The following is a 12,572-nucleotide window of genomic DNA, read 5'->3' on the forward strand; positions in this document are numbered from 1 at the left end:
AAATCACTAACATAGTTGAACAAACCGTCCCCAGCACCAGTTGAGTGACTTCTGTTTCTTTCAGCCAGCAAACCTTATGAATAGTTCCCTGCTCTCCTTGTACCGGAAAGGAAATCCCGACTCTGTGGCAGGTACTCCTGAAGTGGAGCCAAGAGGCAAAGCAGGCTCAGCAGGAGGCTCGGCACGCTCCGGTCCTTTGAAGACCCCTGCCAGAGGCTCCGAAGGAGGATGGTTTATTGACACAACGCCAGGTGGAAGGACAGATGATTTTTTCTCGGACTTAATGGATGAGAAAAGTAATCAGAAGAAGTCAATATCTAAGATAGAGGTAAAATTATTATTATTTTTTTGGTAGTGAAATCTTTGTCCCATGTAATTGGGGTATGTTGCAGCTTTTCACTGAACACAGATAGCGAGTGTATTTTTCTGTTTTGTAAGACTACTGTAGACTCTGGGAAGCTGCAGTACCCGCCGCTATACTGCAGATGCCACCTGAAGTACTAGTAGAATCTGATCTTTACCCACGCCTGCCATCAATTTCATCCTAGTCTGTGCCTGTACTCTTATCACCTTTATATATATGTATATTTTTATTTTTGGTTTTTGGCCATACCAATGCAATTTAGGGGGGAATTTGAGGGGGCTTCGGTGCACACTCAGTGGTGCTTAGGGCTTACACCTTGATCCTTGCTCATTGATCACTTCTTGGTGGCACTCAGGGACCACGTGTGATGCTGGGGGTTGAACCCAGATCAGTTGTGTACAAGGCAAGGACCCTACCTGCTGTGCTAGCATTCTGGCCCAAGGAATGCAATTTGGGGGAGAGGGGGAAAGGGGAGCTTACTTGACATTACTCAGTGCTTACTCCTGGCTCTGCACTTAAGAATTACTCCTGGTGGTGCTTGGGGGACTGTATGGGATTCTGGGGATCCAACACAGGTCAGCCACATGCAAGTCAAATGCCCTAGCAGCTGCAGTGTCTCTCCAGCTTCTGGGATACATTTAGTTTATTACTTGCTTTTTTAGGCCTCACTTGGCACACTCAGAGGTTACTCCTGGCTGTGCACTCAGGAATTAATCAGGGGACAATATGGTATGGTAGGGATTTAACCCAGCTGGCCACGTGCAAGGCAGACATCCTACCCACTATACTATCCACTCTGTCCCCCTGGAATGCAATTTTAGAAAAAGACCATTATTTTAGGACAGTGGGTTGGGGCAAATCTACCAGTTCTCCAGTCCTGCTCTGGACTCTGCTCAGGGCTCAGTCTTAGTGGTGCTCAGGTGAACCATCTGTTATTATGGAGCGAGTGGGGTCAGGTGCATGCAAGACAAGTACTTACCTCCTATAAGAATCTCTCTAGACCAGTAATACACTGTGTGTGTGTGTGTGTGTAGACTAGGAATACAGTGTGTGTGTGTGTGTGTGTGTGTGTGTGTGTGTGTGTGTGTGTGTGTGTGTGTGTGTGTGTGTGTGGCGCATGCAAGACAAGCACTTACCTCCTATATGATCTTTCTAGGCCAGGAATACAGAGTGAGTGAGTGAGTGAGTGAGTGAGTGAGTGAGTGAGTGAGTGAGTGAGTGAGTGAGTGAGTGTGTGTGTGTGTGTGTGTGTGTGTGTGTGTGTGTGTATTGGAGGGCGTGGGCGGAGGGGAGGGGGAGTTTGGGCCACACCCTGCGATGCTCAGGTTAGGAATCACTTCCTGTGGGCTCAGAGGATCTATGGGATACCGCAGACCAAACCAGGGTCAGCTACGTGCAGGGCAAATGCCTTCCATGCTGTATTATCTCTCTGGCTCAGGAATGCAGTTTGTAATAATTCACCTTTAGAAAATCTTGACACATTCATTTATATTTGGCACGTTTAATTTTTTTTTCCCCCAGGATTCAAAAGATTCTTTCCTGGAGAGTGATAAAAAGGAGAAAGGCAGGCTAACGAGAAAAGGAAGCAAAAGGAAGATAGAGCTTCAGGAAGTCGATGGGGACATAGGAGATGGTCTGCAGAAGAAAGGTGAGGTCCGGTGTGACACCGGGTATGCTCTGAGAGGCATCACTGGTCCCCTTTTGTTGGAGGACCTCTCTGTGCAGAGACTTGGTTGGGTGGATTTTATTTTTGTTTTGTTTTTCTTTCTTTTTTTTTGGTAGGGGAGTGTACCTGGCAGTGCTCAGGGCATACTCCTGGCTCTGTGTTCAGAGATCACTCTTAGTGGCACTCCGAGAACCATAGGGGGCGCTGGAGATGAAACCCAGGTCTGCCGCATGCACTATCTCTAGCCCCTGTGTGCAGATTTTTATTAGAAAATGGTTCAATGGCACCCAAGAATAGTAGAAATAAGTACCAGGAGGCTGTCTCCATGGCTTGGACGCTAGTCTCTCATTCTGGGTAACTCAGAGAAGGGAACACCAAGTAAAACATGGTCGGAGGTCATGTGGGGGAAGGGTGATGCGTGCCGAATGTAGACTAGAGACTGAACACAATGGCCACTCAACACCTTTATTGAAAACCACAACACCTAATCAGAGAGAGAGAACAAAAGGGAATCCCCTGCCATAGTGGCAATGTGGGGTGGGGGGAGATGGGACTGGGGAGGGTGGGAGGGATGCTGGGTTTACTGGTGGTGGAGAATGGGCACTGGTGAAGGGATGGGTTCTTGAACTTTGTATGGGGGAAACGTAAGCACAAAAATGTATAAATCTGTAACTGTACCCCCACAGTGATTCACTAATAAAAAATTTAAAAAAAATAAAGATTACATAATTCCAAAAAAAATAAAATAAAATAAAAAAGAAAATGGTTCAATGGGGCTTTAGCATTAGCACAGCGGGTAGGGCATTTGTCTTGCACACGGCCAACCCGGGTTTGATTCCCAGTGTCCCATATGGTCCCCTTAGCACCGCCAGGAGTAATTCCTGAGTGCAGAGCAGGAATAACCCCTGTGCATCGCTGAGTGTGACCCAAAAAGGAAAAAAAAAGGTTCAATAGACTTTTGATGACTTAGTGAGTATTAAGTGCTGAATTATTTCTGAATCACTAACCTGAGCACCTCTGTCCTCTTGCTTACCAGCCAAAGCCAGGGGGCTGGAATTGCAGATTTCCAATGTGAAGTTTGAAGATGTCGGAGGCAACGATGCGACCTTAAAAGTTAGTTCACATTCAGACCCTCACCTTGGGATACTGCATATCACCTGGGCAAATACTGCCATCCTCCATTATACCTGGGGGTGGGCGGGAGACTGGGAGGGTGCAGAGGGCAAGTCTGATTTATACTGTCGGAGCGTCGGGCAAGAGAGGCACTCTGTTCTCAACATTCACTACTTAAGTTAGAGCATGTTTGTCACCTGTAAGGAATATTCCTTATCTTCTTTCAGTAAGGACCAGGAGCTGCTGGGGCAGAGCTTGGCCTGGCATGGGCAGTGTCTCTGGCTACTGATGGTTGGTGCCATCAGAGTTACACCAGGGGCTGCTCAGGGGGACCCAGGTTATGTGGCTTTGGGGATCAAGCTCATAGACTTGCACGTGCCAGGCGTGTGTCTGCCCCTTGTGCGGTCTCCTGGCCCTAGTCAGTGGCATTACCAGGCGGGTCCTTCCTCACAGCTCCTAGAGGGGTAGGGGTTAGTCTCAGCCCAGCTTGATGCTGCTGGTTCAATGCTTGGGCCTAATGCTGCTGTTGTCACCAAGGCTGCCCCATCTGGGCTCAGGGACCGGTTGGTACCCGGCTTCAAGATCACCATCTGTTGATGAGACATGTGTTAGAGCCCTCTGAGCTATCTCCCAGCTTTAGAGAATGAAAAACAGTCGTTTATGGTTTTGTTTGGTCTTATGAGCTTTTGTTCTTGTTCAGTGGGTGGCTCACATCCAGCAGTACTCAGAGCTGGTCCTGACTGCTCAGGGGTTACTCCTGGCAGCTGTTCTTTTCTATTTATTCATTCGGGTGGAGAAGTGTTGGGCTATACCTGGCAATGCTCAGGACTTACTCCTGAATCAGGAATCACTCCTGGAGAGCTCAGGGACCATATGGGATGCTGGCAGTTGAATCCTTTCTGCTGTACTGTTGACGGACCATGTCATGCCAGGCATTGAGTCTTGGCCTCCTGCTTGCAAAGCCTTCATTCCCATTAAGTTTTCTCTCCAGCCTATTAAATAATAACTTTTTTTTTTGGTAACAATTCATGTAAGAGTACTAATAGTAGTGGATGCTATTTATTATTCAGCGTCTACTTTTTTCTAATTGTCAGGCTAGTTTTTATATTAGAACCTAATAGAGCTGAGGAGATGGGTGCTTGGTGGAGCTGTTGCGAGGCACCGGGTTCCAGCGCTGGCATTCGAACTCAGATGCAAGCAGGAGCCTCCACTTGACCGGCTTATTCAGCTCTGAAGAGTAGGGGTGTTGCCTTTGTGGCGATTCTTTCCCGGGACTGTGAAGAATGTCTGTCCTTCTTCCTTCCCTAGGAAGTGTGCAAGATGCTCATCCACATGCGTCACCCCGAGGTGTACCACCACCTAGGCGTCGTGCCCCCTCGCGGGGTCCTCCTGCACGGGCCGCCCGGCTGCGGGAAGACACTTCTCGCACAAGCAATTGCTGGGGTGAGTGTGCGCTCTCTCTCTCTCTCTCTCTCTCTCTCTCTCTCTCTCTCTCTCTCTCTCTCTCTCTCTCTCTCTCTCTCTCTCTCTCTCCCACACACACCCTTCACCCTCCTATTGAGAATTGGTTCCTTCTGTTTTTCTTTTATCTTGTTGGTTTTGGGGCCACACTCGTTGGTGCTAGCTGGGGGTCGCTCCTGGAGGTACTTGGGGGACTGCATGGTGCAGGGGATTGAACTTGGAGCTCCCACATTGCAGAGCATGTGTTCCTGCCGTTTGTGCCATCCCCCTGCTGCCTCTAAGAAGTAGAGGGAATTATCTTTTTATGACAGGAATTGGGTGAGAAGAATGTATTTGTGAGTAATAAACTTAAAATGGACATTTATCTCTTCTCTTAAGTCACTGATTATAGGAATATACTGTGGTGGCGGGGGGTTATGGCACCACACCTGGTGGTATTAGGGGGTTATTGCTACCTTCTGGTCTTCCGGGGGCCCCTGTGGGTGCCAGACATCAAGCCCAGAGCCTTCGTGCAAAGCTTGTGTCTGTCCCATGAACCACATCTCCCTCCCAGGGCTGTATTATTCTTCACAGAGCTGCGTGTATTCAAAGCTTTTGTTCTGAGTCATGCTTCTGTAATACATATTTCTCTTTTATGTTTTTGGTTTTGTCCCACTCCTGATGGTGTTCGAGGGACCGTTTGGGGTACCGGGGATTGAACCCAAGTCAGCTGCATGCATGGCAAATGCCTTAACCCCTGTAATGTCTCTTTAGCTACCCACTTTTTTCCATGTCTTTATTTATTTTTCTATTTTGGATTTTGGGCCACACCCAAATGATGCTCAGGGGTTGCTCCTGGTTCTGTGCTCGATGCCATGTTTTTATATATTTTTATTGTTAAATATTCTTTATAATACATCCTTGGCAAAACTTAAGATTAATTTTCTTATTTTGCCCCTTTTTATTTTTCATAAACTGTATTGGGTATTAAAATGCAGAATATTCAAGTAATTTGAGGGACAACATAATAATACATTAGTACTCTAAAGGAATAGTATTTGGGGCTTTTTTTTGCTTTTTGCTTTTTTTTTTTTTTATATTGCAGGGGCTAGGTACATCTGACTTGGCTCAGGGCTTACTCCTGGCTCTGTATTCGGGGGTCATTCCTGGTGGTGCTCATGGGATCACATGAGGTACTGGGGATCCAACCAGGATGGGCAAGGCGCGTGCCCCTCTAACTATACTATTTCTCTAGCCACAAGAAGTTAATTTTTATAGGAGAACTTGATTGATTTGTCAGATGCTTTCATTTGAACAAATCATGTGACTGTCCCATGCCAGACATTGCATTGTGTGATATGTGTATCTGATACATTGTTTTTATGTTTTCAGTGAGATATATTACACATCAATGCTGTGCAGTTGTCATTGTAATATATGGAAACAAAAAGTACAGAATACTAAGCATCATCATTTTTTGGGGCTGGCGTGAGGTAACCCACGTTAAGGCTGGGGTCAGGGTAAGGTTGAAAGAGTTCTCTTACCACCACTCTCTCCAACACTGTCAGATGTGACCCCACAACAGCACCAGCTAAAGAGTTAATTCAGTGGTCAGGGGCACCCGCCTGCCATGCAGAGACTGACCTTTTGGCCCTGCAGGCCGGGCACTGCCTCATAAGGTCTTAGACGCCTGCTAGCACCTCTGAGCATGACCTTGATGACCCCCAGCACTGCTCAGTTGACCAAGTCCAAACTTGCCCTCCTGCCACCCCACAAGAAGAGTTTGATCACAGAAGATCGGACTGAGCGGGCGAGGTTTTTGGATAGCCACAGAGAGGAGTAGGGTTAGGCAGGTTTCTTGGTGTTTGTGCTGTGGGACCGCAGTGGTTTCTCTTCTTTTTCTTTCAGCATTTTCTTTTTCGAACCTGGTGATGCCCAGGGGTTACTCCTGGTTTATGCACTCAGGAATTACTCCTGGAGGTGCTTGGGGGACCATATGGGATGCTGGGAATCGAGCCGGGTCAGCCGCGTGCAAGGCAAACGCCCTACCCGCTGTCCTATCACTCCAGCCCTCTCTTCTTTTTCTTAGTCTGTCTCCTGGGGTGGGGCTAGAGCAGTTTCTTTCTTTTTTAATTATTCAACATACACACACATTTTGTTTTGGGGCCACACCTGGTGGTACACAACAGTAATGACTTACAAAGTAAAAGTAGGTAAAGTTTGAAGATTAATGTGTTTGGATAAAAGCCACAAAAATTATAAATTACGTTTTTTCAAAGGACCAAGATGAAAAAGATAATTTCCTCAAAAATAGTCAATGCAAAATTATTCTCAAGAGAGAAACTAATGGTTAAGGGAAAAGTAGGGAGATTAGACTTTGAAAGTGTAGTTATTCTTTTCATGTATTTGTGTGTAGGAACTTGAGCTTCCAATTTTGAAAGTTGCTGCTACGGAGATTGTGTCTGGAGTATCTGGAGAATCCGAGCAGAAGCTGAGAGAACTGTTTGAGCAAGCTGTGGTGAGTCACATACTAATGGCTTGTGTCTTGGTGGAGATAATAAAGGTTTTATTGAAGATTTGGTTTCCTCTGATGCTGATATTTTAATCCATTGACTCGCCATTATTTTGTAAGCATTTGTTACACGTGGTGGCTAATATTGAGTATACTTGTAGATATAGACTGTATGAGAAAAGAATCTGTTCCATCTGAAATCAAATACAAGCATGATTGGTGAGAAGTTGTGGGCTATCACACCGTGTGTGTTGAAATAGACTGTCTTGTGTTCCAGAGAGAGTATGGCGAGTAAGGCGCTTGCCTTGCATGCAGCCCACCTTCGTTTGATCCCTGGCATCCCATGTGGTCTCCTGAGTACCTTTAGGAGTAATTTCCTGAGCACTGCCAGGTATAGCCCCAAAACAAAATAATAATAATTAAAAAATAAATAAACAGTAACAAGTCTCACAATGGAGACATTACTGGTGGATGAACAAAGGGACGACAGTGCTACTGTCTCCTTGTGATACCTTGTGATACTGTCTACCTTGTGATAGACTTCCTTGTGATACTGTCTTTCTCTTTTACTTTGCAAACCTAGATCTGACCATTCACCAAAACAGTGTACAGGCAGTGTGGAAAATTTTGCCACTTAGGTTATTGTATTATAAAAACAATTCATGGGCTGAAGAGAATACAGTGGACAGGGCATTTGCTTTGCACACGGCCAAAACAGGTTCAATACCTGGCATTTCATATAGCTCCCCGAGCACTGCCAGGAGCAGTACCTGAGCACAGAGCTAGGAGTGACCCCTGAGCATTGCAGGAGATGCCTTCTCCCACCCAAAATAAAAAAGCAATTCAGCTTTAGGAATGCCAGAATAAACTCTATTTGAATAATTAAAGCTGTGAGAAGAAAATTGTGTTGCTAGAGAAGTTAATGGATTGGATTTCATCCTATTTATGATTCATGCTATTAAAATTCACATGTTTGGGACTGGAGCGATAGCACAGTGGGTGGGGCATTTGCCTTGCACACGGCCGACCCAAGTTCGATTCCCAGCATCCCATATGGTCCCTCGAGCACCGCCAGGAGTAAATCCTGAGTGCACAGCCAGGAGTAACCCCTGTGCATCACCAGGTGTGACCCAAAAAGCAAAAATAAAAATATGAATAAAAATAAAAAATAATAATGAAATGCAGATGTTTAAGAATTAATGGGGAAGTTGACATTTGTGTCTAGTCTTCAGTATAGTAGAATGATGAAATGCTTGAACTCTCAGAAGCTTAACTTTGGATACCCTCAAGTAGTAATCTGAGCGTCTGGGTAAGAGATGCCCCTGCTAACCCTGAGTTTCCTTACCTGTACTGCCTTAATAAGTTCTCAGATATCTTCTCATTATAAGCCCAGGTGAAATGAGAAGAGATGTGTATTTTAGTGGCCACAGAGAAGTCTATGTTGAAACAAGAATGTAAGTGTCTTTCTCTAAATCACAGCAGAGCCTGCGGTACTGAGCTCTCAGGGCCAGGCTGGCAGTGCAGGCCCATGTCATCCCTTACTCTTAATAACTAAGAGTGAGCTCTGCTCTAGATGGTTAACACAGATAACTTGATTTGGACTCGACTTGTCTTTCCTATCACGGTAAAGTATATTTAACAGGACATTTGCCATTACGATATTCCAGTGTTCATTTCTGTGGCAGTGAGTGCAGTCATCCCGGGGTGTGGCATCATGTCCTTCCTTCCGTCTTCAGAACCTCACCCCTTCCTCAGCTGGAACTCCGGCAAGTCTTGGCCGCCTCTAGTCTTTCTGCCTCTGTGTTAATGACTGTTCTAGAGAGTTGATCTCTGTCTCATACTTAGTCTGTTGGACCCTCTGGAGTTGATTTTTAGGGAAAGATGGAAGACTTTAGTTCCTTATCCACACCAGGTGGTGGAAGATGTGCAGAAAGCTGACAGTCCTCACAAACCATAAGGTACATTGAAGACAAGGTCGGCGAAACCCTCCACGATATTGATGATAAAGGTATCTTCAAAGGTGACACGGAACTAAGCAATCTAGTAAAAACAGAGATCAACAAATGGGACTACATTAAACTAAAAAGCTTCTGCACCGCAAGAGATACAGTGACCAGAATACAAAGACTATCCACAGAATGGGAAAGGATATTTACACAATACCCATCAGATAAGGGGTTGATATCAATGGTATATAAAGCACTGGTTGAACTCTACAAGAAGAAAACATCCAACCCCATCAAAAAATGGGGCGAAGAAATGAACAGAAACTTTACCAAGGAAGAAATACGAATGGCCAAAAGGCACATGAAAAAGTGCTCTGCATCACTAATCATCAGAGAGATGCAGATCAAAACAACTTTGAGATACCACCTCACACCACAGAGACTAGCACACATCCAAAAGAACAAAAGCAACCGCTGTTGGAGAGGATGTGGGGAGAAAGGGACCCTTCTTCACTGCTGGTGGGAATGCCGACTGGTTCAGCCCTTCTGGAAAACAATTTGGACGACTCTCAAAAAATTAGATATTGAATTCCCATTTGACCCAGCAATACCACTGCTGGGAATATATCCCAGAGAGGCAAAAAAGTACAATCGAAACAACATCTGCACATGTATGTTCATCGCAGCACTGTTTACAATAGCCAGAATCTGGAAAAAACCCGAATGCCCCAGAACGGATGACTGGTTGAGGAAACTTTGGTACATCTATACAATGGAATACTATGCAGCTGTTAGAAAAAAGGAGGTCAAGAATTTTGTAGTCAAGTGGATGGGCATGAAAAGTTTCATGCTGAGTGAAATGAGTCAGAAAGAGAGAGACAGACATAGAAAGATTGCACTCATCTATGGTATATAGAATAACAGAGTGGGAGACTAACACTCAAGAACTGTAGAAATAAGTACCAGGAGGTTGACTCCATGGCTTCGAGGCTGGCCTCACGTTCCGGGGAAAGGTCAACTCAGAGAAGCGATCACCAACTACATTGTAGTCGAAGGCCATGTGGGGGAAGGGAGTTGCGGGCTGAATGAGGGCTAGAGACTGAGCACAGCGGCCACTCAACACCTTTATTGCAAACCACAACAGCTAATTAGAGAGAGAAAACAGAAGGGAATGCCTTGCCACAGTGGCAGGGTGGGGTGGGGGGGAGATGGGATTGGGGAGGGTGGGAGGGACACTGGGTTTACGGGTGGTGGAGAATGGGCACTGGTGAAGGGATGGGTTCTCGAACTTTGTATGAGGGAAGTATAAGCACAAAAGTGTATAAATCTGTAACTGTACCCTCACGATGATTCTCTAATTAAAAATAAATAAATTAAAAAAAAAAAAGAAAGAAAGCTGACAGTCCTACTTTATTTGGAATAGTTTTCAGAAGCCTTCAGACATACTATGTTTTGTTTTGTTTTTTGCTTTGGGGCTATTCCCGGTGGTACTCAGGGTTTGGCTCTGTGCCTAAGGATCACGCCTGACAGGACTTGGGGAACCACATGGCATGTCAGAAATCAACCCAGGTTGGCTGCATGCAAGGAGCATGCAAAGACCCCTACCCACTGTACTCTCTCTCCGGCCCCACCTTCAATCATTTTAGTATTGAATGACTGAAAATTTTTAGAGATAGGTACTGATGATTATTGTATAACAAAGTGAGCATATTTCATTACCAGTCAGCTGTACACAGGTTAAAAATGGTAACTTCTAAGTATATCTGACCATGTGAAACATTTAAATGCTCCTTAAGTTCTTCTTAGAACAGGGAAATTTTGGATTGTTTTTATTTTGGTAGAGACACTCATAACATTTGTAGAAAGCTTAGTTATTCTAGTTTAAAGTTTATGAACACATGAGTTTCAGTAGATTTATTATAAAATGGATAGATTAAAAGACTGTCACTAGGTATGTTTATTTATTTGGGTTTTTTTGTTTTTGCTTTTTGGGTCACACCCGGCGATGCACAGTGGTTACTCCTGGTTCTGCACTCGGGAATTACTCCTGGTGGTGCTTGGGGGATCATATGGGATGCTGGGAATCAAATCTGGGTCGGCCACATGCAAGGCAAACGCCCTACCCGCTGTGCTATCACTCCATCCCCCTAGGTATGTTTTTTTACTGGCCTCTTTTAAGCATCTTATTTCTTAAAGCCTGTAAGTTATATAAAAGCCGGAAGGAATATAGTGTTGAACTGATTGCTTTAGCTTATTTTTTTGCAGATGATCCTTGAATGTTAAGATTTTTTATGTATTTCAGTAGTTGCCCTTGTCCATGTGGGGTGAGTTCCAAGACCAGGGTGGATGTGGGAACCAGTAAATGTGTTCCACAGACTGTGTTTTCCTGTACCATAGATAACAGTAAATAGCATTTGTTTTATGGATCAAGCATGGTAAAAGACTAGTGCAGTCACTAATAATAAAAGGTTGAGAACAGTATTATAAGGAGTTACATGAATGCAGTTTCTCTGGGCTGAATATCTTAGTATGTATAATATTTTCGGGTCAGGGTTCATTGGGTAACTGCACCTTGGAGAGCAAAACTGCGTCTAAGGAGGGATGTCTGTATGCTTGATATGCAGCAGTATAGGAAATGTACTTATCACGGTCTTTTTGTGATATGCTTCTTTCTAGTCAAATGCTCCCTGTATCTTTTTTATTGATGAAATTGATGCTATTACCCCCAAAAGAGAAGTTGCTTCAAAAGATATGGAACGAAGAATCGTAGCCCAGCTTCTAACCTGCATGGATGGTCAGTTTAAAATAGCGAATTCACTTGATGATAATGGGTTGTACTAGTGTTAAGTAACATGGAGGAGATATAACATATCCAGGTAGAATAAAAGTCAGTAAAAATTAGAATTTTTCTATAGGGCCAGAGCAATAGCTTGACAGACTAGAATTTCATACTTTGTTTTCAGAAAGACTGGGTTTGATGTCTGGTGTGCCCTGGTCCCCCATGTGCCATAAGGAGTGGGCACCCAAGCACTGAGCCATAAGTATCCCTGAGTATTGCAGGGTGTGGCATCAAAAAGAGTGGAGGGAAGATTCTGTTATTAGTTTTATGGAGTTTAGTTATCTTCATGGCATGTATACATGCTCTAACACATTGTTTTGCTTTTTACAGTATTCGGATTGAATTGCGCACACTTCTGCAACTTGCTGGTTTTATTTTTATTTTGGGGTTTTAGTTGGGTTTTTTTTTTTTTTTTTTTTTTTTTTTTGCTTTTTGGGTCACACCCAGCAGCGCACAGGGTTACTCCTGGCTCTGCACTCAGGAATTACTCCTGGCAGTGCTGGGGGACCATATGGGATACTGGGAATCGAACCCGGGTCGGCTGCGTGCAAGGCAAACGCCCTACCCGCTGTGCTATTGCTCCAGCCCCTATTTTTGGGTTTTAGGCTATACGTGGCAGTGCTCAGGGCTTTCTCCTCTCTGTATTCAGGAATTACTCCTGGCAGTGCCTGGGGACAATATGGGATGCTGGG

The 12,572-nt window shown here is 44.7% G+C and overlaps 1 protein-coding gene across 2 annotated transcripts in view; it reads left to right on the plus strand.

Moving 5' to 3' along the window:
• NVL (nuclear VCP like) overlaps nt 1-12,572 on the plus strand; it is an 87,844-nt gene that overhangs the window by 10,816 nt on the left and 64,456 nt on the right. For both annotated transcript variants that reach the window (XM_055147194.1, XM_055147193.1), the window contains exons 6-11: nt 65-328; nt 1,886-2,012; nt 3,067-3,143; nt 4,452-4,586; nt 7,000-7,101; nt 11,718-11,835. In XM_055147194.1, the coding sequence (XP_055003169.1) occupies nt 65-328; nt 1,886-2,012; nt 3,067-3,143; nt 4,452-4,586; nt 7,000-7,101; nt 11,718-11,835 (823 nt within the window). The remainder of the gene's footprint in view (nt 1-64; nt 329-1,885; nt 2,013-3,066; nt 3,144-4,451; nt 4,587-6,999; nt 7,102-11,717; nt 11,836-12,572) is intronic.

The sequence above is a fragment of the Sorex araneus genome, chromosome 9, assembly GCF_027595985.1.
Source record: "Sorex araneus isolate mSorAra2 chromosome 9, mSorAra2.pri, whole genome shotgun sequence".
NCBI classification, from domain to species: Eukaryota; Metazoa; Chordata; class Mammalia; order Eulipotyphla; family Soricidae; genus Sorex; species Sorex araneus.